Source organism: Ciconia boyciana, chromosome 16 (assembly GCF_034638445.1).
Source record: "Ciconia boyciana chromosome 16, ASM3463844v1, whole genome shotgun sequence".
Taxonomy (NCBI): Eukaryota; Metazoa; Chordata; class Aves; order Ciconiiformes; family Ciconiidae; genus Ciconia; species Ciconia boyciana.
The window spans coordinates 1,095,747-1,122,208 of NC_132949.1; the positions used below are offsets into that span (position 1 = coordinate 1,095,747).

The 26,462-nt window shown below is 40.5% G+C and overlaps 1 protein-coding gene across 5 annotated transcripts in view; it reads left to right on the plus strand.

Annotated features, from left to right (window-relative positions):
* The window catches only part of RPTOR (regulatory associated protein of MTOR complex 1), a 164,049-nt gene that overhangs the window by 36,952 nt on the left and 100,635 nt on the right, over positions 1-26,462 (plus strand). For 4 of the 5 annotated variants that reach the window (XM_072880878.1, XM_072880879.1, XM_072880880.1 and 1 more), the window contains exons 4-6: positions 8,438-8,596; positions 15,220-15,366; positions 22,791-22,966. In XM_072880878.1, coding sequence (XP_072736979.1) covers positions 8,438-8,596; positions 15,220-15,366; positions 22,791-22,966 — 482 coding nt within the window. The remainder of the gene's footprint in view (positions 1-8,437; positions 8,597-15,219; positions 15,367-22,790; positions 22,967-26,462) is intronic. The other variant, XM_072880882.1, reaches the window with a different exon arrangement.

Consider the following 26,462-nt stretch of genomic DNA (forward strand, 5'->3'; position numbering starts at 1 on the left):
TCTGAATGAATTATGTTTTGCTTGGGAAGACTAGTGCCATCATTCTGGCAGTGTTCCTTTTCATTGTTTTGTATGCTTCCGGTGTGTTAAATAGTTTAAAAAAAGTAAAACGTCAATGATGTTGCTTTGCTGTGTGACACAACGTAGCTGTCCGATTATAGGGCTGTGAAACTGTTTGACATAGATATGTGCCTGCTTTATACATCTAAGCCAGAGTTTGTTCCAGACATTCGGAGGAACATGTCGCATCGAACTGTCAGTTACCCCATAAAAGATGGAATCTGAATTAATTCAATTTTATCTCTTCACTTTAAGGAAAACTAGATCCAGGATTTTTAGTGTTCATCATTAATAGGTCTGCAAACATCTGAGAAACATCTCTGGCTGCAGGGTTTTTTTTATTCTTTGGATATGAGATACTGGTCTGAATTCTCTTACCGTGAAAGCAGTAGTTAACAGGCTCTTACGCGTACCTGCTTCTGCACTGCCGCACATCGCAGAATGGCCCAACAGCCTGCTGGCGTTGGTGCTGCTGGTAGAGGCTGTGGCCATCGGATTTCACTGTGGATGGTCTGTGCAGTTGCAGTCCTGGGGACCTGCTGAGATTCTCGTGTGTGAGGAAGAAGTGGGAGTCAGGAACTCAGGAATGCAGAGGTGGTGTGTCAGTCCCCAGAGCACCCTGCCCTGAATTGAGTAAATTCTTTTGTCTGTTGTAGATACAATCTGTTTCTGAAGCTACTGTGCTGCTTCATTAGAATGGAGCAGAAGGAAGCAGTGTGGATTTGCTTCCTTCCAGGGCCAGCTTCACTCAGGACCATTGCCATGCCTTTGAGTAAGTGTTTGATCCCAAGATTTTAACCTTTTACAGTCAGCTTGATAAAACTGAGTACAGAAGTGCTGCAACCATTTTCCTGTCATTTCAGAACCTGCTATTAGGTCTCTTCTGCCTTTTTCCCCTGGTGTTCTGCTCCCTCTGTCCTCACCAACCACGCTAGCTAAAGTGGCTCGTGGAGCAACAACGACGATTTGGAGCAGTGACCTTGATCCCTTGAGCAGTAGCAAAGTGGTTGGTGTGCTGGGCTGGAGGCTCCGGTACGCACACAGCCAAGAGAGGTAGTACGAAACCTGCACATCTTTGGCCCTTGAAACTGCTGGTTTCATTACTCTTGGTTTTTTGTAACTTATTTCTTTGTAAGGCTTTTTATATTTCTGTTTTTCAAATTTGGGCATTGTTCCAAAAAACACTCTCTTGGAATAATTAGATTGCTTTGATTCCTTTTAATTAAATCATGTTAAGTAGGCTGTCTGTGTGCATGGCAAAGTCTCAGGTTTAATCTATTTTCTGCATTTGGAAACTGGGATTCAAATCTGATCCAAGTCACAGTGTAGCAGCTGCATGACATCCTCTGATGTCCCATTTATGTAGAGATTCACCTTGAACAGTAGAGTTGCTTTGAAGAATAAAGCAGAAAAGATTATAAATCATTATACGGAAGAATTAGGCTATGTTAGGAAAAAATGTTTATATGGGAAAGCAGCACTCGCTGCCTTGCACGGCTTCTGGGCATCTGCCATAGGAGGCTTTAACACAGGTTAGGTGACCAGTTGTCAGGAAGGATGCGGATGTAATTGATTCTGCATCAGGATAACTGGGATGGGACTAGATTACTTCATGAAATACAACCCAGCCTTGCTTTCTGCGATTATAGGGGACTAAGCAATGAGATGGCAGGGCACAGAACAGGACACCTTTCAGTTCATACCTTGCATGTATCCTGCATATCAACTGACAGTTCTGCAGTGAACTTTAAAAGCCCAAATGCTACAACTATATTGATTCTATTTTATTTATTTTACCTGTAGCAGTAACTCTGAAACTGTGTTTTTCTTGCTTTGTGCGCGCTATTTTCCGTGTGGGATTCTTTGCCGCCCAGTAGCTGTTTTAAAAAAATCTTCAGCAAAATAAAGCTTTTATACTTCATTATAGATTCTGGGTAGGATCATGCACCTGGATTCTTCTGTGAGGAGTTTCGGTATAAAATATTGAATGTTGGAGTAATTTCTTCTGTTGATAAATTGGGAACACATCTTCAGACGATAAATGGCACTAGCAGTGCCAGTGAGTCTCTCGAGAAGAGCAGAGCTGTCTTACCAGACCCATTCCTGTTTGGGGGAATCTTTTACCTGACAGTGTGTCTGACAGTGAGGGTGATTTTGATGTGTAGTCAAAATTCACTGTGTAGTCCTTACACAGTGAATTTCAGGCCATTCCACACTGTTTGCTGGTGTAATTTTACCCCCTAGCCGCTTCTCTCTCAAGTTGTTTCTTGCTGGTGCCCTGTGACCCCACTCCAAACAGTCTTGTAGAGCTTAATCTGTGAAATGCTGTCTAAGGGGATTAAAACCTGCTTAACCAAGTTGTGTCTGAGAATTTCTTAACTTTTAAGTGTGAACCTCTGACCTTGTGCAGATGATGCCTTTTCTCCACTCAGATGAGCACACTTTTACCCTCTTCGCCTTCCTTTATAGCTGTACACACTAGCAGCATCCAAGATAGTTAATGTCTCTTTGTAGCAGCTGGGGAAATCATCGGAATAGCCGTGTTCTTCAACCCGGACTCACCAAAAGCATCACCCTCAGCAGTATGAAGTTACTAGGGAAAGCAATTTGGGGATCACGTGCCAAATATGAGTTGTAAAAAATGAAGTATGAATTTATTTTTATGGAAGCTGTGCCCGTTGGGTTTAGTAAGGTATCTTAGGGATAAAAGATGAGCGACTTTAGGCTTTGTTATGCTGAAAGAAAAGAGGGCGATATTATAACTTGTGAATAGCAAAGGTTATGAATGCCAACAGATACATTTTTCATATAGTTCATATCTGCTGTGCTAGGTATTGCTATTTTGGCATTGATTGACACACACGCTGTGGTCCAAGTGTTGTGGAGTCTTTCTGGAACCAAGACTGAGGTCTTAGGCTGCAGGAAAATGAAAGACCAAGACTTGAATTTTATAACTTTGATGGGAAAATAGGTGTATCTTTGTATTTTTTTGAGGGGAAAAAAATTCATCTCCCTGATGAAAATGCCACGGTACTCCAGCATGCATCTGTCGCCCTGCCGGGCTGATGGCTGCCAACAATGATGGAAACCTGGCCTGGCTGCCAAAGCTCTTTTTCTCCCCATTGCCCATTAATGGTTATGCAACATCATCAACTTAAATCACTTCTCCAGTTGTCACCTTTAGCACTCTGCGTTTCTTCCTTTTTATAGGACCTAATCCTGAGGTGAGTTTCCTAAACTCAGCATCTGGCAGGGTTGAGCACAGCAGAGTTCGGAAGGTGGATAATGAGCCGGGTTCTGGTTTCTCAAATGACAGCAAAAGCACTTTGTCACGAAATCGCTGAGCTTCTGCAGCCCCTGCCCTTTTGAGCATAGCTTGGTGATATCCTGTGAAAGGGGCCTGTAGCTTTGACTTTTCCTCATTGTTTGTTTTATGTTTTGACCCCATGCAAAGTAAAAGGAAAACCTGTAATAGGTGAACTTCCCAAAGCAGAGCCATTAATTTAAGCAGAAAATTCACAGAACTGTGGGAATCACTTTATGCAGCCGCTACAGACTGATGTTTCCCAGTGGGATAAAGTTGATGAACACAGTGAATTGGTTCTTCCCCTCCAGACAGACTCATCTTGGAGAGGTTACTGCTATCACCTGCTAATCAGTAAACATGTGGGTGTTTTATTTATCCTTCAAAAGAACTAAATCCCTCATGAAACAAATGGGACAGTGCTTGTGCTTTATTGCTGCTGCTTTTTGTGTTTGAGCCCTGGTGTCGCCGGTGCAGCCCTTTTAGCGAGGCTGGGTTAGGAGCTGACTGGCTATTCCCTTGTAACTCTGCTTTATTTGCCCACTGCCGGTTTTCCTCTGGTGTTTTCCCAGACCTGCTGATTATACTGGTAGCGTCAGTCCTGGCTGCTGGCTCATTTGGACCTCGCTCACTTGTCCTGATGACAATGACACGGAGCTGGTGTAGATCCTAACGACAGTTTTCAAACCAGATAGAACCAGAATGTTGCTCTCATCTTGAATAAGGGAATGATACAGTTTTGGTAGGTCGCATCTTTAGAGAATCACTGTTTTCTCTCTCAAAGATGATTGCTTTGATTTTATCATGATAGGAAATTTGGAAATAATTTGGAAAGTAATTCTGAGTGTGTCAATAGGCGATCAGCATAGCTGCTTTAGAGCAAAACCATCTCACTTTAAATTCCAGCATTAAGCATGGTTAGTGTTAATGTCCACAGCAAAAACATCTAGCTAATGCACTTGGTATGTAGCCCCAAACTGTTCTCTCTTCCTGTTTTGGGTGCCAGAACTCCTTTCTATTGAAACTCCTCCTATTTCCTGCAACTTTGTCAGTACAATTTTTTGTCAATCCAGAAGTTTGTGGCATACTGAAAATTGAAATGCCATAACAATTAACATAATAGCTGTATTTTTAAATAAGTGTACAGGAAAAAGGTTGGATAAACCAGTGAGTGTTTCATAAAAATGTGGCAGTATTACATAAACAAGAAAAACTTTTAATTTTGCCTGCCTGAGTAGAATAATGAGGATAGTCTGGATCAGGCTGCCACAAAGTTATTGCTTTTGACAGGAGCTCTTCAGTGAGACAGAGGTGATCAGAAAATCAAATTCACACCAGAAAGCCAGCTGACATCACCGTCAGCAATTTCATGCTTGTCCATCACGGCGCTTCGGTCGGGCTTTTTGACAGCTCTAATGCTACGATTGCAACATCAGCTGGGAGCAACAGATACAGCTGGGCATCATCTGCAGAGGAATCGAAGTCTTGATTGTCTTGTCTGATAATTGCGTCAGGAAGCAAAGACTCCTTGCCAAACACCAGAAAATATCTGCCATCAACACATAATAGAAGGCAGGGAAGGCCAGCATGGTCTTCAGACACAGTAACAATCTGGGACTGGTCAATAGCTCATAAAAACGAAGGGAAAGCAAAACGTAAAGCCTTGTTGTGTGTCTGTGTGATTTCAACAGAAGTTGCTGAGATTAAGCCTAACAGACCCTTTGAGGTTTTACGTTAGGATCTCTGTTACCTTTTGCACTAACTGCTGCTTGAAAGCATCTGTGTGGAAGTGTGAGGGGAGGAATGCAGCACAACATCACCAGGGTAGACAAATGAATAATGATGGAAGGAAATATAGGAAGGTGACAAAAGGAAACTATTCATCAAAAGGGTAGTGATGCTAAAATGCAGAATTTTAATGTGAGAACAAAAACTATGTTTAAAAAATGCTTCTTCGTACTGTGAAAGGAAAGGTAAAATGGTTGAATCGGTGAATCCTGGACCACAGCTCACCTGGGTGTCAGCCGTGTTAAACGTGATGGGACGCTGTAGAGCTGGTCATCGGCAATGTGCTCTCTGGTACTGGGTAGGAGTGGCAGCCCCTGGGCTAGCAAGGTTTTTATGCTGTTTCTGTATGTTCTTCTCAAAGACCCTCAGTTTCTGTAGTTCTGTTCTGGGGGGAGACCTTATTTGTTTTTAACAGTTATGAAAAATAGCACCCTGTCCCACAGAGCATCACATAAAACAGTAAGCTCCTCCTCTCGCCCAAAACTAACACCCCACACCCCTATCAGATGAACATGCCCTGAACGTTTCTTGTAATTACTGTACTTATTGTCCTGGTATTTTTTGCATACCAATGAAAAAAGTCTTGAAGATTTTTTTTTGGGGGGGGGAGAGGGGAAGGAAAAAAAAGACACCACCTGGTCTAGCTTGTTCCTCAGATACCTGTTTCTTGTCGTATGTGCGTGAATGATGTGTAATAAACTCACGCCTGAAAGTCCTGAGCCGACGGGTAGGACTAAGACTGTCTGCTTATTTAAAGGCTCCCTCCTCTCCTTTTCATTCTTCTCAGCCTTGTGTTTCTCAATGCACAAATGATGTGTTTACAGTTTGGATCTTTAGATCTACAGGCTTTAGTTTTAGAGTACGAATTCACCTCCATGAATGGTGAGCTGTATTTAATATTTATGCTAAAAGGACGTGAGGAGTGTTCAAATGAGTGTGTTCTCCTTTGAAAAAAGGAGCTGAAAAATTACCACCCGCTCTGGTTATAGTGTCTTGTAAAGCTGCCAGCAGGCCGAACGTGATTTAAGGTGCGCATTTTTGCAAATCAGTGCCTTCATAACAACACTGAAAGGAGAGAGAAGGAGGTATGGGGGATCCATGCGAAGATTAATATAGCCTCTTATCTTTACTTAGTGCGGAAGTTCCCAAAAAGGATGAGTGTGCCAGATCACTGGTTCTTTCTTAATATTTTCTCTCCTTTTGCTTGCTTTTCTTTGTTGTGGTAATCATGCAAATGACGCCATTCATTGTATCCATCTTGCCTGCTGGCTTGAGATGCTGAATATTAATTGAGCAGCACGATACCTGTTTTTCAAGCTTCATAGATAAGCAAAACATTTTTATATTAAAGTGCTTCATCCTCTTTTACTGTCATATTTTAAGACTTTCTTATCTTTGTCCGTCATAGAAGCAAACCTAAAAAGCCCAAACTTCTGAGCCCTTGATTTGGTTTATAAACAGGCTTTCAATAGCATGTTTTTGTAGAGGTATGTATACAGTTGTCCTGCTCTTAAACTTGGTTCTTTATTTCAATACATCGGCTTTAATTTTTTTAAGCCACTGTGATTCTGGATTCTCAGTCTCTCTCTGCAGGTCTGGAGGAGAGAGGAAGAAACAGGCTTTGATCTTTCAAAGGACAGTTGAAAGACTTTTTGTTATTATTTGGCCTTGCTTCAAAAAAATGCACTTTGGAGTATGACAAACTAGCTACTACATGGGCATCTTGAACTTAGCCGAGTAAAAACGTTTTTGAAGTATTGGGGGTTTTTAATAGGGTTTTTTTCTCAAACATAGAAATGTGCTCTGATTTACGTGCTTGTAGAGCTGTATAGCTAGGAACGATAATGTAGTGTCCACAGCCAAAGTTGTGATGATATTGAATATAAAATTTCTCCAAAAGCCAGGGTCGGTTGGCAAGGGCTCTCGATCAGTTTTCCCTCTTCTTACCCAGCTGTGTGAATATCAAATTCCTGGGACCTTTGTGCATTTTTATCTTGAGAGTGTTGTTGTCTTAAAGCACAAGCTGTTTGAGGTGAGGTTATGAAATATTGTTATGTTCATAACCCTTCTTTAGGGAGGGGGGTGCAATACAGCCTGGTGTAACCTGGTGCCTGATCTTAACAGCTGGTAGTTAATAAGTTAATTTAAAAGTATGTTAGTGTTATGCTAGATTGCTTTGACTTTTTTTCCTGTTTTTATCCATCACTGAAAGTTGAATAGAATCGTCATATACTTGCTGATTGCACATTTATTCATTTTTCTGCAATTCGGTAGTCTCTTATAGTATCTGCAGGTAACTCTTCTACTTTAACAGCTGCTGTGCATTTAGTCAGCAGTCTTCTGTATGCCTCTTACACGCGAAGAGCAGACGAGAACTATTAAGCCTTAGTTGTGTTTATGGCCTGGTGGAACCAGTACTGGAAATGAGCTGCTGGGATGGAGGGATCTGCAAGTTCAAAGTAAACTCGTTACTGAAAATGAGTGTGCCCACAGTGTTCGTAGTATAGCTGCAAGAAGTTGGCCAGGTTTCTTTTTGAAGACAAACAGTTTTTGCCATAAAATTTTTCGCTGTGTCTGCTGTGGGTCCATCTAGAAAAGGCAAGACTCCATCTAGGTTTAACATATTTGCAGAGGTGTTGGCCAGGCTTCTTTTACATCTGTCTTATTAATAAAAGGGGAACTAACTAGTCAGGGCTTAGGAAGAAGATGAGGCTGCTGCTATTCTTATTCCATGAAGGATAGCTATCTATCTGAGCTTCTCCTCCACCCTTCACTCTGGTAGTTTTGTTCCTTTTAAGACTCAAAGCAAGAGCTGTGTCCCTTTTCCAGATGGGAGGGAAGGAACATTTCAGAATGAGATTTGAGGTTTACAGAATATCTGATTTCTACAATTTTCTGTCTTTAAGAGGGAATTTTGTTCAGTTGGAGATGTACAGGGTATGATTTTGAGGATTAGAGAATTGTGCAGGGTTATTTTTGAGGCTGGCTAATGTTGAAAACATATTTGACCTTCCTAAGGCATTTTGATAGTAATCCCTGGGTGAAACGGATTGGAGTTCAGAGATGTGATAAACTCAGTTGAACCTGTGTGGTTACTGTATGTGCAATCCCACACACCAATAGGAGACATATTTTGTTTATTCAGCTCTGCAGTAAATGTTTTATGTTTTCTTTTTCCAATATAATCAGTTTATATACATGCTTCTATCTTTTAACTAGGTGCCTGCATCTTAAATAGATTTGTTTTTACACTTAAAATGATTATCTTACATTTTATGTTACTAGGCCAGGTACAAGCAGAGTCTTGATCCTACGGTGGATGAAGTTAAGAAACTGTGTACATCTCTGCGTCGAAATGCCAAGGAAGAGCGGGTACTTTTCCACTACAATGGACATGGCGTCCCCAGGCCAACAGTAAATGGGGAGATCTGGGTCTTCAATAAGGTGCGTCTTTGCGAAGCAGTGCTGAACAGATGAATCTTTTTCACTGCTATGTAAATTATTGAAGTGTTCTGTTAGAGAACAACTGAATTTTCAGGGTTTAAAATGTGTTCACAGATATTTGTTTGGTTCCCTGCTGACAGCTGTTTGCTTTCTTTGTGTTCTTGAAGTTCTGTGAGACCAAATAGGTTGTCCCTCACCTCTCAGCAGGGCAGGAGGGTCTTCTCTCAGATGTACTAAAGCTCACTGCAAAACACTAAAAAGCCAGCTACTTCCACTTGCTTTGTCTGCTTTTCAGAGGTAGCACCCCAGCTCTGTCATGTCTGGAGCAAACAGTAAGGCTCCCCGATGGACTTGGCTTTGCTGCCTTATGTCACTGACTGATTATTAAGTTATCACCATAAAGTTTATGGTTAAAATATCTACTAATTCTGAACAGCCATTGTTCAAACTACCTAGAGATACTGCATGAGGACAATAAACCGTATAGCTAGTTCTGCTTCCAGAGCACAGAGTCCTGAAGAGCCTCCAAGTAAAATATAATAGGTATATTTTATTTTTTTTAAAGACTTTTGTTACTCCTGCTTAGCCATGGCTTGTACAGCTACATAGATCACCTGCAACACCCTTCGAGTGATTCCAAGTGTGACCTAAATGTACTTTGCTTTCCCTTTAGTTAAGCTATTTAGTGTCTAAGGGTAACTGATTTAGAATGGAGTCTTAGGAAATTGAGAGATAAAGCTTGTAGCTGAAAAGTGCATTCAGCTGCCATAGGACTTGCATTCGTTATTATAGATGTGCTCCTGTTTTACTTTGAGGGCTTCTTTTATCATACTTCACATGCATTATTTTTATAATAGAGCATTCACTGGTAATTTGAAAGAACAGGGCAGAAGGGAAGGGGAGAAAGTGCAAGAGGGCATCACTTTATTCTGGTGCATCTATATTGGAGACTTGATTAGTATTCAGACCGATAAACAATTGGTCTGAATACTAATCCATTTTGAAGTTGAATTTGGTATTTAAGAACAAATAGGAGTGACCTTCTGCTTACTTAACAGCCAATGGGTAATAAATAACCCAGAAAGAATGCTGGGCAGAACGCATACACATGGAAGAAGAGGAAATTACTGCTCAATGAAGTTGTGTGTTATGCCAAATGCTTTATTAAGAGCTTATGGGGTATTTGCCAGTTTGCCTGCAGTGTCAGCTGGGGTAACGTGGTGTGGACGCCACTGGTGATTAGGAGCTGAGGTCTCTCTGGTTTATCTTACGGACTGTGAAAAAAAATTTGATTGTCATAGAGGTTGATGGGGAATGTTGAAGCTTAGTAATTTTTGCAGCATGTTACCAAATATTGGCTTTTTTTTGAAAGAAAGAGTCAGGAGTAGAACTTTTCCTTTAAGCAGAGGATTAAATTTAAGGAAATACTGGGGAGGGGGATCAGCAGTGTTTAGAAATCAATCCTAAGGAATTCAGTCTCAGATCTAAGCAGAGGGCCTAATGAGGCTCAGTATTATAGCCCTCTTGAATTGAAATAGTAGAGGTACTGAAATTTGACTGTGCTGACATTTTAAAATTAGGTTTAAAATGCTCATGCATGCACTTGAAGTCTCAGTTGTAAGAGCGTGAAGGCAGAGCTGAAAGGGACCTTGAGATCACCCAAGCGAGGGGCCAAAAGGAGTGAGATAGGCCTTGCTGGTGGATGTGGTGTGTTACAGGCTGACCTGTGTTTGTCGAAGGAAATAAAATGTGTTGGATTTATACTGACTTCCCTTGGGGCCAGGTTGAGCATCTTTCTCCTGTTCCCAGAACCTGAAGTACTGGGCCGTGTGGTTCTGGGGGGTCATCAGACTGTCAGCAAGCTTTTGGTGCAGGTGCTGCAGGAGAGTAGAGGGTGGCAAATAGGAGGTGCAACATCTGTTTTAATTCAAGGATAGGAGACAACAATGAATTTCTAGACTCTGTCCAGACATTTCACTTATGCTTTTGTTCTCGGTCTGTAGATGCTCGTTTTTCCTTTCCCTTTTTTTCTCCCGTAAAATTGGTGTGCAGCCATTACGGGGCTGCTGACGTAGGTGATGACAGAGAGGACTTCTCCCACTGTGTCTGAGCAGCCGGCGCTGCCGTCCGTGCGCTCCTGCAGCCCAGCCTGGACGCAGCACAAGCTGGCAGAGCTGTGCGGGTTAGCTACCTCGTGCCCTAGGCCTGCCAGAGCTTTCTGGGATGCGCAGACCAGCAGACCCAACGCCTCTTCTTTTCTGCCCGTTTACTGTGAGGAGAGAAGAAGTGAAAGCAGCTTTGCAGTGCTGTTGGTACCTACCACCAGAGAGCCTGGAAATGTAGAGGACCTTAGTACCTGTTCAATTTTTTCTTTTTCACCTTTTTTGAGCGTCACATTTATATCTCCCAACATGTGCCAGCAGGCTCTCAGGGACAGCAATTAGATGTAGTGGTGTAGGAGCACTTTGTAATGATGCAGGAGAAGGTTCACGTAGTATTACATCTTCATTAATATCTTCCTCTTAATTTCTCAGGAGTTGGCATTTTAAAATTAATTTAGACCTCTGCCCTTGCACAGTTGGTGCTTTGTCCAAACTGATGTTTTAAAATGGTAATAAAAGGAGACTGCTTCTCTTACATGTTTTATTACCTGCTCTTCTGAAAAACTGTCTGCTTAAGTAACTGATTGAATTAGTTGACAAAGGGCCTGGCAGATGGACCGACATGTTCTTGAAGGTGTCCCAGGAACACCTGGATGGGTAGCCCTGCTCCGGCTCTGCCATTTCTCCGACGGTGGGGTTGCGGCACTGCCAGAGCATTGGCAGATTGTCCCCCTGCCCTGTCGGAGGGAGACCCCTGAATTTGCAGCTGATCTCTGTGCACTGTGAGAAGCCTTCCTCGCACGGCAGGATTGTCTTCAGGAGAGATTAAGCATGGTATATGATGATATGTAGATTAAAAAAGATAAAACCTTCAGGAAGTATCATGGTTCACTTGATACATGGTTCACTTGGAACCAAGCTGGTTCACTTCAGCTGTACATCTCGGGCACTTTGTTCAGTTAAACAGCGCTCAAATGCTACCGGAAAGGCGTGTGAAAGAGGAAGCAGTATGGTACAATTTGGATAAGGTGCTTGAAAAGCTAGTAGCTAAACTAACCTGGTCTTTAAAAACCAAACCTGCCTTCTCTCCTACAGACAGTTTTTCCTTAAGTTTTATAAATTTTGACACATTGTGCTTGCTGTAGTGTAAATACCTCTGTGTTTACCTTCACCTTTCAGGCTTCACTTATGAAGCAAGCCTTTCCTTTTGATATTTAGACTAGCCTGACAGATGAAGAGGACAGTACTAAATAAATTATCTGATACTCATCTGCATTTATTTTATTAGAATTTAAACCTGACCTTCTATATATGCTTTGTAGAAAAGAAGACAGTAGTGAGGAGTGCCTCTGACTGCATTGCCTTGCAGCACAGGGTGTGAGTGCGGGGAGGTGCCCGCTCCTCTTCCCCGCGCCCTTCCTCCTCCCCTCGAAACACACGCTCCAGAAATTGCTTCAGCTCGGTAACTTTGTGGAGTCAGAGACAGCATTAAGGGAAGCAGAAAGTATTTTCCATTGTTATTTTTTTCCCCTGCCTTTTAATCACAGCTGCTCAGCAAATGCAGGGCTACTCCAAGGCAGCACATGAAGGTGTTTATAGTGCTTTAGTTTGTTAATTTTTGCTTTGCAGCTCGACAAACAAAATGTTCCTGAACTCTTTCCGTTAGGGAGACAGTAAGATGGATAGGAAGAACTGGGGATGGATTCCTCTAGGTTCATTGCCACAGGGTTCATTTCCTGAGATTCTGAGGGATTCCACGAAGTTCAGAAATCCCAGGAGAGAAGCTGAAGAGGAAGCCTTTTAGCTTTAGAGAAATCTCTTTAGAGAATACTCTTCAAGCATTGTTTCATCTTTGATAGGAAATGGAAAGAGAAATTGTACCATGCTTTGGAAGGAATGGTTATTTTGAAAATGTCCTTTTCCTGGGTCTGCTGTGTCTTCCTGTTGTACAAAAGGACATGAAATGTGTGCGTTGTCAGAAGCACATTCTGCTGCTAATGTGAGAATACAAAACCCAAAATGTGCACCATCATTGTGTTCCTATTAAGTCCTTTGAAAACTATTTACATCTCACTCATCCTGTCCACAGCTCTGCTGGAACATCCTCTGTTTGACTCGATATGGGCCCGAAGCTGCAGTCCTCCTTCATGCTGTAGAAGATTGCCGTGGCTCGTTGTTTTAACTGCCTGCTCTTGTTGACACACGTTACAAGCCAGTACTTAATTGTGGAATTGCACATTATTTTACTGTAGGCTTCCTGCTCTGGCTTGCTGTACAGTATTGGCGTACAAAGGAAGGGTTGAGACAGTCCTTGTAAACAGTGAATTGGGCATTATCTGGCGTTTTGGCAGATTCTGAGGATGCAATAACATGCTTCTCGTATATTTATTGTGAGTGCTCTTGTATTAATAAGGAGCAATGTTCTCTTTCTAGTTTTGCTTGCAACTATTTTCTGAGAAAATCCTGACGTGGTTTCAAAAAGATAGGAAACAAAACCCCCCAACTTCAGACATGTTTATTCTGAAGTTCTGAGGAACTTCTCTGCAAAATCTGAAGAATGTTGTTTCTAAAATATTTTTGAGTTGTTTATTAAGCAATTGGTTATGAAATTTGTTCAAAATCAGTTTCTGGTTTAGTTGTTTGTTGTGTCATTCCTTTAAACAGTCATGGAGGGATGTTGGGAGTTGTGTTAACAGAGCAGAAACTTTCTTGCTAAAAACCAAAGTCAATACTGAGAACCAAACATACAGACAGGTTCTTTCATACTCACAGCCCCAGCATGGCAGAGGCAAGATGATCAGGCATCAAAAGATCACCCTGAGCAACCATGCTAGAAAACTATTATTTAACACTCCTTTTTTCTTCAAACTCTCTCATTTACATATCATTAGCAAATCTGATAGGTTATATGTGACCCCCACAGTAAAATCAGCACATAAAATTCTTCTGGTTTGAAATACCACAATATTAATCAGAGCTATAATCCAATCTTAACTGTAGCAATATGCATTATAAACATAAAGTTGAAACAATGCATGCCCATAAAATCTCATCGATTGTATGTGTCAGAGCAGGTTTTTTTATATGTAACTTACTATGATTGGAATGTGCTTAAGCTGCGTGGTGTCCTTAGAAAAAGTCTATGCTGAGGGGGAGTTGTTCATGTATCATTCTATCCTGCACCAGTTTGCAAAGCTCCTAACTCCCTAAAACTTTGGCTTTTATAAACAATTTTTCCTATTAATTTTAATGAAACCACCAAAACTGTTATATATGGGCAAAACTGGATTTTGGAATGACTTGCTATTTCCTACCTTATCTAACATATGGTTTATGATCACTTCTGTCTCTATATACGCTGATACGTGTCCTTGAAAATTTGATTTTTGTAAAAGTTTACTGTTTTTATTACAGCTATTTTAAGTCTCTTGAATTTAAATGGGAGTTATGATCCCATCCATCATTCTGCTGATGTTGGTAGGAACATCGCAGCTTTCCTGGGAGATGCTGGGCAGTCCCAGGCTGTAGCAGCAGGAGCAGGTTGCCCTCTGGCTGCAGATGGGGAGGGTGGTGCGGTCGGGCACCGTCCGGTTGGTGGGGACCCTCGTCAGGCTCAGATGGCAGAAATCTGCTTGGGTTTGTATTTTCAGTTCTGCCACTTAGTTTAGGGTTTATTAGCTTCATAGCTAATTTTAAATGTCTGGTTTTTGATCCTCCTTGCATTTTGAGAAGCTCTTGCCTCCCATTATTTGGGGGGGTTAAGGTGGAAGAGAAGGAACAAAAGACTTCATATTTACAGAAACTAAATTGTTGGTACTTCACTTTGTTGAAGGCAGGCTTTGTTGGTTTTAATTTTATTGGATAATTCTGAAAGTTGCACAGAAGTTAAAGGCTGTAATAAAATTATGAAGCATCTCATTAAACTAGGATGGGGTAGCTGCTGATGGGCTACATAGTGTAATTATCAGTCTTGATTTATTGATGGAGTTTTCAGTTTAAGACGTTTGATGTTAAATTAAAGACAGCTGGTTTACATCCTTTATCAGTGTTGCAGAAATTTGAGATAAAATTGGCCTGTTAAATGCTGGTTGGGGTTGTTGGCACGTATCAGAGCACTCTGAGTTTTAGAATTTTAGTTATTAATTTTAGAATTAGAGTTTAGAATTTAGAATTTTATTTAAATTTATTTCAATTTAAATTTAAATAAATTTAAATTATTTAAATTTAAATAAATTTTATTTAAATTTATTTCAATTTAGAATTTTAGAATTAGAGTTTAGCGTTTCAGACAATACCACAATAAAACCTACTTGTCGTTTGTGTTGGAGCTGGGTTTGTAGTCCTCATTGTTAGCAGATGTTCATTGGTATTTGTATTGATTAATATGCCCAACGTTCAGTCTAGGTTTTATTTTGTGATTTCAGAATTGGAATTTTTTGGTGTTTATTTTATTATCTCACCAATGAAAGTTCTGTTGCTTCTCTGCCTCTTTGTAACTGAGTGTTTTTTTTCTTCCTATAGAACTATACTCAGTATATTCCTCTATCCATATATGATCTGCAAACTTGGATGGGCAGTCCTTCCATTTTCGTCTACGATTGCTCTAATGCTGGCCTTATTGTCAAGTCATTCAAACAATTTGCACTACAGAGGGAGCAAGAGTTGGAGGTGAGATCACAGTCTATTGCAAAAGTTTCATTTGTGTTTGTGCCGCAGGGTTAAGTTTAAGCTTGCTGTGCTATATACAGCTGAAAAATGTGTTTAAAACTATGTTGGAAGGCAAATAAATTTGCAAATAATTTCGCCACTCCAATCTTTCTGGTTCAGTTTGCTATCCTATTAAACTTGGAATAATTTTCAATACAAGCACTAATTAAATGGTAATGTTAATGGAATCAGTTTGTGCCCTAATGGTCTTTTCTGCTGAGATAAATGCTGAGGTGAACTAGACATATTTGTTTTAATTGCAGAAGTCTAGTATCCGGGTACGCACTTGGATGTAGTTGGAGTTTCGTGCTGTTGAACTGAATGTGAAAATGCGAAACAAACTAAAATAAACCTGATGCACAGAGGGATTGTCACTGGTGGTTTCAGTTTCACAGGCTGCTTAAGTTGAATGTGTTTCTAATGAAAAGCTGTCTGTCTTTGCAAATGTAATTACTAATAAATTTATTGAAGTAAATCTGAAATGCAAAGTGGAAGGTTTTTGAAAGTTAACTTCTTACGCTCTCACAATTCTAAGACATTGTATTTTTTTTAAAAAACCCAACAACTTAAAGGGAGGCATATTAATTAATCAGGCACAGACTGTCACAAATACAACCTTCAAGTAGATATTAACAGTATCCCTGGCTCTAATTCTTTTCATTCTAAATTCCGTTTTTTTCGAGGTGCTTTTGTGGTGACTCTTTTGGCAGGTGGAAATTCCATTCTACTGACAGAAACCAGGCTAAAAGCTTGAGATATGTAGAGCGTTTCATTATTCCTTCTCTTCAACCAGTGATGATGCCATGCTTTGTAAAAATAAGAAACTTCCCAAAGTCTATGGCTTGGGAAGAACATGAAACTGCAAGACACAGATCAGTAGTATTGGTAATAGATGCCTTTTGAAGGTTACCATCTTTTTAAGTCAAGGAAAATGTCTGGTGGTCATGTTCTGTTCTCCTTTTTCAAGTTTTTCTATAGGCCAGCGACTTTCATTGTGATGTTTTTCGGAGCCTTTCTCTTTTGTTTGCACAATGCACCCTTCTGGATTTTTGTTGTGTTTTCTCATTTTGTTCCTAAGCAGGTTAAAAATGAGCCTAACTTTACCTTCCCTTTCCCTGCTTTCTTAATGAATTTCCTTTTTTCCCTGGCTCTTGCAGAGCTCTAGAATGACTTTGAAGCTTTTGGAAGGAAGGCGGCCGCAGGTGTCTCTGTTGGCTTCTGCTGTGTGACAGATAAATTGCTCAGGTGAAGCTTGTGCAGGAAAAGCTTCTCTCTGCAAGTCAGACAAACCAGACTGTGCAGACAAGGACGGTTGGTTGCAGTGAGAAAGATGAGCACAAGTAACGATGTCACGTCTTTATTCCAACAAAAATATGAAATTCCATTTGCTCTGGTTTTTTTATTTTGCAAAATATGTGAGGAATAGGAATACTGCTTTAGTATTTCTTCTCTTTGCAACACAGGTTAAAACTACCAGTTAATTTGATTATGAAAATACTGCCAGGGTTGTATGTCAGCTTTCCATTCTGTATCTTTAGATTTCATTTGCTACCGAAGTCTTACTGAGATAACTGCTTATTATTAATAGAAAGCAGAAGACTTGGTAACAGAGTAGAAAAGTGCTTACAGTGTCATACAAAGCATGGCTGAGAATTAATTTGGAAAAATATAAACTAATTAATTGTTCATATTCATGAAAAGTGAAGTAAGGCTGGAACTGGTACTCAGAGGGGCCGCTAGAGCGATCAAGATAATTGTTAGCCCATCTTACTGAAAGGAGATTAGAGGAGCTTGCCATTCTCTTAATCTGACAGAGCGAAGGCTGAGGGAAGCCATGGCCCTTTATTTTATTCTTTTGGGGATCTCTTTTTTTTTTTTGATAGCACAGAGCCCTGGCCAGGTGCCATCAGGTTATACGTAGTTACACCAGAATTGTAAAAATTTAATTACAATATACTTATAGGTACGTTTGCAATCCCATTCTATTTGGTTTTCATTGTTCGTGGAATATAGAGGCTGGTACTCTTTCTTAATGTAAAATCCACATCTTATTCACTCTCCAAAGAGGGGAAGCACAAAAAGAAATGATAACTGGGGAGTGATAGAAAAGCAGTTAACGCTTCTCTAAGATACCTGAGAAAAGATAATGTTGTAGCACTGCAGCGTACATTGTCGTCTTCAAGGAGCTGCCTCCAAAATAGCACTTGAATAGTAAATACTTTTTTTTTTTGCCTTTTGTTAGTAAATAAAGTATGGCTAATGTGCGTGAGTGAAAAGCTGTGCAGATAGAAAGCAGTATATCGGTTTCGGTAAGAAGAACACTTTGTATACCAGAGGCAGGAACCTGCTGTATCTTATCCTGGTGGACAGCTCGCAATTGAAAATAGTTTTTATCTTTGGCAAGACTGCTTCTCTGAGGGAGGTGAGGGCGAAGGCAGAAGATCTGGCTCTGAAGACACCAGAGACCATTCAGCTGTAACTGGGTTTTGGTGGGATGGAGAATGGGCAGATGTGGAGATAATTTTGTCATTTGATTATAGCTCTGTATTGTATTTATAGGGCAGCAGTTACGCTAATAAAGTCTACCAATCCCCATCGTTCCTAACCTGTCACAGAGCTTCCAAACTTGAAGTTGGGTGCTATTGACACAGGGGCTGGCGGATTCCCTGGGCTGTGCTAAACTGGACTGTTTCACACAAATACCTGTGAATTGTTTTAATTTCCAACTGGATGGGCAGTTAAGCTAAGGATTTGGTTTAATATCTAGTTAAACAAAAGTACATATTTTGCAGATAAGAAACATCCATTTAGCAGCATGACGTGGCTATGATGTGGCACAGTATTAAGTGTGATAAATTAGTTTAAAAGTTCATTTTTCCAGTTGATCCTGCCTTTATTTGTTTTGGTCTTGTCCTGATATTTATATTAGAAAGCTATTGTTTTCCTTTCCCAAAAGACATTTTTCAGACCTGGAAGCTGACCCCAGCTTTTAGAAACTGGAACGCCTGCCATTGCTTTCCTGATTAATGTCCTGTTTGGCATCACTAAGCACGATAGCAGTAAGTGTGAATATTGGTGGCGGAAGAGGGTGCAGAGGGCAGCTGGCAGGCGCTTGACCTCGTGCCGCTATCAGAAAACGGTGGGTGAAACGACGTCTGCAGAGCAGGCAGAAACCTGCCTGGAGAACACCCTGCGGTGCCTGCCTGGGAGCTCTGAGCTCTGCTTGTAGGGTGTAGTGGAAGTGATGGCACTGGGTGCTCTTAATCATCTAATTAGCTAGCTCTGATGGTTCTGGGAGCGTATATAAATACGCCCTAATTCTGGAGAATTAAGCAGGCACTTTAGGTGTGCTGTGCTAACAAGGATAAAACAGTAGGCTGGTTATTTCTCATTAATTTTCTGTGTAATTGTGACATTGTGTTTCCTCTGACTCATACTTGTTTCATACAGCAAAGGTCTGCCGTCTTAAGGCCACGTTTGAGATGTACAGAAGTGAAGGCTGAAATGTGTCTCCTAGATGTGTGCTTTGCTGCACAAGATACAACTTTTTGATTTTCAACTTTATTGTTTGAATTTTTCAACAGCCTACCTTACAGCTGCATGCTAACTTGTTTTGTTCTTTGTGTAGGAATCTGGTGTTGCGGTGGAAGTGCCTGTTCGTTTTCCCCTTCAGCAGGGTATCTGACTAACTAGTCCTAATTGGAGCTGAGGAACTCACAGTTTTTATTTTTCCACCTTCAACATTAATTTTCAAAAAATTAGCTTAACGACAGCACAGCAGAATCTTATCTGGCATTAGCATCATGTCTGGGGGGAGAATTTTTCTAATCCACCATCTGCTGGGAGGGAGGAAGGAACATCTCCTTTTCTGTGGGTGCATTAATATCTTCCACAGGGGAAGAGGGGAAGAGACCAGACCATGTCTGGTCAACACTTGAAATAACAACTCCTAGTTTCTGTCTTGGGGCAGAGTTCCTCCCAAGTTTACCTTGAACATGTCTGTTAATTCACAGAGAGTTGGTTTTCTATCAAGTGCTTGTTTCTCAGTCTAATTATATAGGTACATAAATGTTTTCAGTAACTGTGGTTTAAAATACTTATATTGTTTCCCCCTCTGTTAATTACAGGTGGTAATACCTGCAAATCCGTTAGCTCTTCCTCCGGATAGACAGAGCACTTGCAAGTAGCAAACCTGAGTTCTCCTTAGCTTGGGCAGCTATAATTTGTTTTCAGAACAAATTAATTACCACCATCTTATGAGAGCATATTTCAGTATAATTGATAAATTAATATTACCAGTATTATTTTGTCTGAAAGGCTGTGGATTGTCAACTGCCCTGAAATAACAATAAGTAACACAATAAGTACTCTGTTGATAGTAAGGAATTTTTACTTACAAAGCTTACACAGGAAAATATGCATCACTTTGCCTTGAGGCTGTGTTTCTGCTGAAAGAAGTTGTGAGTTAGTTATGGCCTGCTGCAAGGTTTACATCTCATTGCTTACAGAAACTGTTGACATACAAAAAACCCCAAAGATTGTAGATAAATGCATATTGATAATTTTGATAACCTTTCATATATGGTCATTTTACATAGTTTATTTACTATTCTTATAGTTGCGAATGAGTACATTTTTGCCAATTTATGTTTTTTAATCTTTCTTTAGCCTTCTACTTATTCCGTTTCTTGCCCTAATAAAAAATTACATTCACGAGGGAACCAATCAGTCTAGAAAGTCTGACTTCAGTGGATGTTCTAAGGATGCAAAAATAAATGTTCATAGTGGGCTTTACTCGACCCTCTTTTTTTTTTTCCTCCTTTCTTTTACTTGTAAAAGAATGTTTTGCTACATCATTCTCCCTAGAAGTCTGACAAGATCTGTAATTACTAGCTGGTATTGTATGTTCGCTTTATGGTTACTAATAGTTCATCTCCTCATGGACAGATACTTACACTGCAGGGGTCACAGCCTCTCTAGTTCGTCTCACTGGGTGGAAGCCAAGAGTTGAGCAGGTCTTGGAGGACGAGCTACTGCCCCATCAGAACTGAGGGGCACTACCAGACCGTGACAAACGTCGAGTCGTCAGTGTTTCACACACCTCAGAAATCCATCTAAACGTACTTCCCACCTACGGAGCCCATTTATGAGGATGCCCAGAGGGCAACTATTTCTTTAGGAAATGAATAGCCATAACTAAGCAGTTTGACTGCTTTATATTTATAAATCTGTGAAGAGCTAATGCTTTTCCACACTGTCTCACATGCCTTTCTCCTCAAATAAGAGATCTTTTCAGCATTTTAATTACCTTTTTTTTTTTGTTATTAGTGTACAGCTTAAGTTTTATTGAGAAGTGTAGTAAATATCACTAGAGAACAAGTGATGAGTTGAGCATAGCTTCATTTCCACCCAAGGTATGGCACGAATCTTTGCTGAAAGCAGCACAGCTCAACTGAGAGCAAGGACAGGTCTTAGCTAATTTGGACAACTTGAGAAAGCCAAAGTGTGTCACTGCTGCCTCTGGGATTAGAATGGAAAAAAAAATTAAAGAATAAAAAACTTAATAGGTTGCAGAATTTGTGGAATAGCATCTGAAACGTCTCCACAGCTTATCGGGTTGTTTTGCTAGACAGGAGGTGTGTGAGTGTGCCAGGCTCTGGGTTTGTAACGCAAGTATTCTCTTCCCCATCGACCCTTCTGAGACACCAAATGGATTTCCTCTTCAGACAGACAGAATTTCTCACGTATAAAGGTGCTAAAGAATGAGTTTATTAGTCAACTCTATCACCTTATTCAGTTGGCAAAAAAAAAAGAAACTGGCTGAAGTGTTGGTCTTTGAAGGTGTGTACTTCTGTTATCTTTGATAACCCAGCGTATAGATCACTTTGACAGGTCTTTGCTTTCTAACTCACACATGAAAGGGCCATGAAGACACTGCATGGGTTACATTTCTTTGACATATTCCTTTAAGAACCTTTGAGTACCATAGATCCAAATTTTAGGTGTCTGTAGTGTTTAGTTTGTTTACCTGTTTCAGAAGAGCACTGGGAAGATTATCTGTGTTTTCATTCTGTGAATTATTAGTCTCAAAAATCATACTCTAATTAAAATTAAAAAATTAATTAGGAGAATCACTGTGGCTTTGAAAAATAGGAATACTGGTATATATGGTATTTCTACTTTATAGACTGATGTTTGGGCAGATTGATTGCCATAGTGCAGGTCAGAATTTTAGAAACTCAACTCTTTCACAGCAGACTTGACCCTGATTTGAAAAAAAGCACTAAATAGCCCATGTAAGTGTCTGCTCTGTTTCCATTCTTTCTTGCCTTTTGAAAATTGATCTACAGCATGTGGAGTGAAAGAGCTGAACAGCATTTATGCAAAGCTGGTTCTTGTCTGCAGATGCACAAGTGCCATCGGACCGACGCACTCCATCAGTCCATGGCTAGCATGAAATCTGCACTAATGTGTGTCTCTGAGTATTTTAAACAGGTGATTATGCCCAATTAAATATAAACTAATCGAGTCTTGGAAAATGATGTCTTGTTAGAATAGTTCTAGATCTTGAGATGCAAAGACCTTACTTTGAGTTATTTTTCAGTGTAACATTCACTGCTTAGAGCAGAAATTACCACAGTTTTTTCATCCAGAGGAATACGTGTAAGGACCTCGAACCCTTTTACTAAAGCACCGATTGAAACTTGTATCTGCTGATAGGTTAATATTTGCATTGCAGAAGACAGTGCACATGTCTTTTTCTGTTGGATTTTTGGTTTTTTGTTTGTTTGTTTGGGAGATAGCCTCTCTACTTACATACGGTGATTCTCTCTCTTCCTTTTCCCAGCTTGACCCTTTTGCTCTAGTGAAGTAGAAATTTGTATGGGGAGAAACACAGGGAGTTCAATATTCTTTTGGCTCACCAGCAAGTCATCTGCATGCTCCATGGCAGGAAGTGCTGCCTGGTACAGCCAAATGAATTGCATGTTTCCATTTGAAGCTATTCTGCCATCTGTGGTGAATGGTTATGAGCCACAGGAAGGATGGTTTTTGCTTAAATGTAAAAGAAAGAATAATTAACCCAACTTGCTTCTACAGTGCTTGATTCCAAGCTGGCAGATGTGAACTGAAGACTCTGAAGTGTTGATCACAGCTCAGTCTGTTGCAAGTTGCTGGTTTTGGTGTGTAGTATTGTTATGGTAAATACACTTAAATACTGTTAATTATAAGTGAGTTAAAACTATGCTGGTGCTACCAGAGTCGTAAATGTCTCCGAATCCAGAGATCTATCGAACTTTGACAGCTCTTCATTGGTTATTTTCAAAATGGTATAGAAATTAACTTTACTGAATTCACCACCTGAGTAATTTCCTTGATCTCTCCAGGTAGCTGCAATTAACCCAAACCACCCACTTGCTCAAATGCCTTTGCCTCCCTCGATGAAGAACTGCATTCAGCTGGCAGCGTGTGAAGCCAATGAATTGCTACCCATGATCCCTGATCTGCCAGCTGACCTGTTCACGTCATGCCTTACTACGCCGATCAAAATTGCTCTGAGATGGTGAGTATCTTCCCCGTTATTGAAGGCAAGTGCATAATTTGTGTAGCTTGCCTGTTGAAGTGATAGATTTGTTAATCCAAATGCTTCATCTAACCTAAAGTTTCTCTGCAGTATTGAATTACAGGATTTGAACTATGCATTTGGGACAGCGTTTTATTAATCAGAACTAGAAAGGTGAAAATATTGTTATCTTCTACTTATTGCATTTTAGATTCCAGTTCAATATCTAGGTTTGCTCAGATTAAGGGATTTACTGTTCTGGGAATTAAATATCTGCTTCTTCAGAGAGCAGAAATAGTACATAGTGCAATACAACTTTTTGTAAATTGTCCTTTGTAAAAATCATATTCCAAATATTGCAGTTGCTGTAAATAATACAGTAGCACTAAATAATGCGGTAGTGAAAGAAATGGAGCGATAAACCAAAGAAAGATGTTATGGAATGACGTACCAAGTTAATTAGGCAGAAAGATATAAAAGGCTGCTACAGATAGCAGGCGCTTTCGAAGAGCAATATTTTTACCCAACACCAGAGAGGATCACGAACAATTGTGGTGCCAGCTGAGGACGTGGTGCGAGGAATCCAGCGTGTGCACCCCAGGACACAGCTCTGTCGACTCATCCCTGTCACTTGATCCTCTCAAGGCTACGTGTAGTCCAGAATGAAAAACTTCAGGTCATTTCCTAGACTAGGTTGAAACAGGCAGAAGCCTGTAGATGTTGCAGACAATGGTGAGCAACTGAGTGACCACAGCTTCAAGACAGCTATTAGCTGTCTTTTGGAGATACTCGTAATAACTTACAATTTTCAGTCTTTCTGACTTAGATAAGCAACAAACTAAGCAAGTTAATTTGACCAGGTTCTCGTTTAGATACATAGTGCCTTTGATACCTTTTGCTCATGTGAGGGGCAGCACAAGACCTGCTTAATTTCTTGTCCTGTTTTTGATTTCCTGAGCTCAGAGGGTGTTTTCTCACAGAAGAGAGTCACAGCTTGTAAACACTGGCAGAAGTCTTAGATAAATTTTGAAAAGCAGGGCAAAGAGCTTCAGTGACATTAGGAATATTTTTGAGGGAAGGTTTTGAGAGAGCGAGTGAGAAAATTATTTTTCTGACCCAGGTATCATGGACCAGGAGTCTGAATTAATGGGAGGCTAGCCTGGAGTTTCAGCCAAGGAACAGCAAACCTCTAAATAAGTTAGGCAGGTGTGTGCTCCTCTCGTAGCTTTAAAATCCTTTTCATCTTACTTTTTCCTTCTTCTGTTGTAAAAATGAAACGTTACGTTGTTTCTTGAAGATACCAGTCTGGTTGCTATACTAACCACTCATGAAAGCGAGCACTTGCAGATATGCAACAGGATTGAGCCTGCTGATTAGCCAGAGACATTTAATCTCATCTGATGCTGAGAGAACGATGCGCTTCGCTTCTGGGACAGGTGAAAGGAAAGAGGTTAACTTCCAATACCGCTGTTACTGTGACAGCTCTTCATTGGCGAAGTGACTGCCTGGACACGGAGCTTCGCTAGCTTGCTCTTCCCGACGCTGATGTGGTGGTGATAGGCTAGCTCTGAACTCTGCCTGCTCTGCGAAGAGTCTCAAGCTGCCTGCATAAATCCTTCTCATCAAAAGCTAAAGAAAGTTACTACGTGACAAAATTCCTTTAGGGAAACTTTGAGAAATACTGTGTTTTATAACCAGGAAAATATGGTTGCAGGGAACTACTTTTATCATATGGCTGCTGGCGGATCACTGCTCTCCAAATGTGAAGGAGTTTAGATTTCCCTGGTTTTATCTATGGAGAACAACTTTGAAATTTAACTGAACGTTCCACCTGATTAGCTCCAGGCTAGCAGCAGATGACAATGAATGCAACTTGGTAAATACAAATGATGCTGCTTTTAAAATTGTTGAATGGAGTCCACAACCAAAGTGACACGGGATTCAGCAAATCATAGAATCATTTAGGTTGGAAAAGACCTTTAAGGTCATCAAGTCCAACCGTAAACCTAACACTGCCAAGTCCACCAAATGAGGGTTTGAGTTCAAGTTCCAGGAAGAATGTTTTCACCAAAACACCGTGTTACTGTGGAGAAAGGAGGGGGGAAACAATCGCTTGTCAGGACGGATACATGAGGCTTGCAGTTCCTCCGGTTAACTCGTTATTGTGCATGTGTGTTACATCAATACCGTGCGGACACAGTGACACCGCTTAATTTTTGTTGTTTTCGCTCAGTCATAAAATCTTTGTGGGCATCCCTAGCATAGGCTCTGATGCCTATTGAAGATTATCTGGTTTCTAGCAAACTGAAGCCTCGTGAGTGAAGTGAAAGCTATTGGCGTTGGGACTTGGGGTTCTCCTTCCCTTGCAGTTATCAGAACCGTACTTCACAGTTTGTGCCATACTTAAAGAGAAAATGCTGAGGCTCTGTAAGAGGGGGTTTTTTTTGCTTTGCTGCTTTGTTTTGTTTTGTTTTGGAAGTGCTTACACAACAGTTTACACGACAGCTTAAACAAACTGCTTACACAACAGTGTTTAATGCACGGTTTATATATACTGAGAAAGGATTTGTTTTGTTTTGTTGGGGTTGTTTTGTTTTGTTTTGTTTTTTGGATATTATGATCTGTTCAGGAATTTTCTGTTACTTCATCTCCATGGGAACGTGGCTGAGGGGGTGATCGGGGCAGGCTGTCGAGCAGAGCTACACCTGGCATAAGCATGAGAGATCCTCAGACTTGTGTCTCGTTTGTGTTTGACAGGAAACGCGTTGTAAAAATCAGCTCAGGGGAAGGATTTAAAACTATTACCCTCAGCTGTTCTTGGGGTTGATGCTGGTAGATGCCGTGCAAACTCCTGGAGAATAAAGCATTTCCTACTACATCTAATCCAATGATTATGTGTGTTGCTTACTGCACACAAAAATATTTCTCCTCTATTCTCTGCTGAAGATTATGCTCCTTTTATATTCCCTATCGATTGGCATTATTGCAGTTGTGTTTTTATCCGTGCACGTCCTGTAAATAATAAGCGCTTGCTTGCAGAGTGTTGTTACTCACTGCCGTTAAACGTAATCCGTGCAAAGCCAGACCCTCCTCCTGTATTCCAGCTGCTTGATGTAAACCGTATGTTGGTGTCCTAGAGCAGACAGTTAACCAAAAATAAAGATGTAAACCTTTGTCATTAAAACTTTTCTTTTACTTCACTCTAGCCCTTTTACTAAAGCAGATCCAGAACCCTGCAAATTGCTTTTGAAATACAACATTTTTGCAATTCTGGACTGACAGGCTAATGAGGTTTCATATGCTGAATTTATGGGCAAATAAAATTTTGATGAATAAATTTCTATGCATCCCATTTAATGCTCTGTATTTTAAGTAAATAACTGATGGACAAAATCACTTCTCAAATGGAGTTGCAGCTGCATCCACTTCAGTCTAATTTCAGGGAAAGAAAAATTGATGCTGGTAAGAGAAACACAGGTCAGTTGTGCGCTTCCGA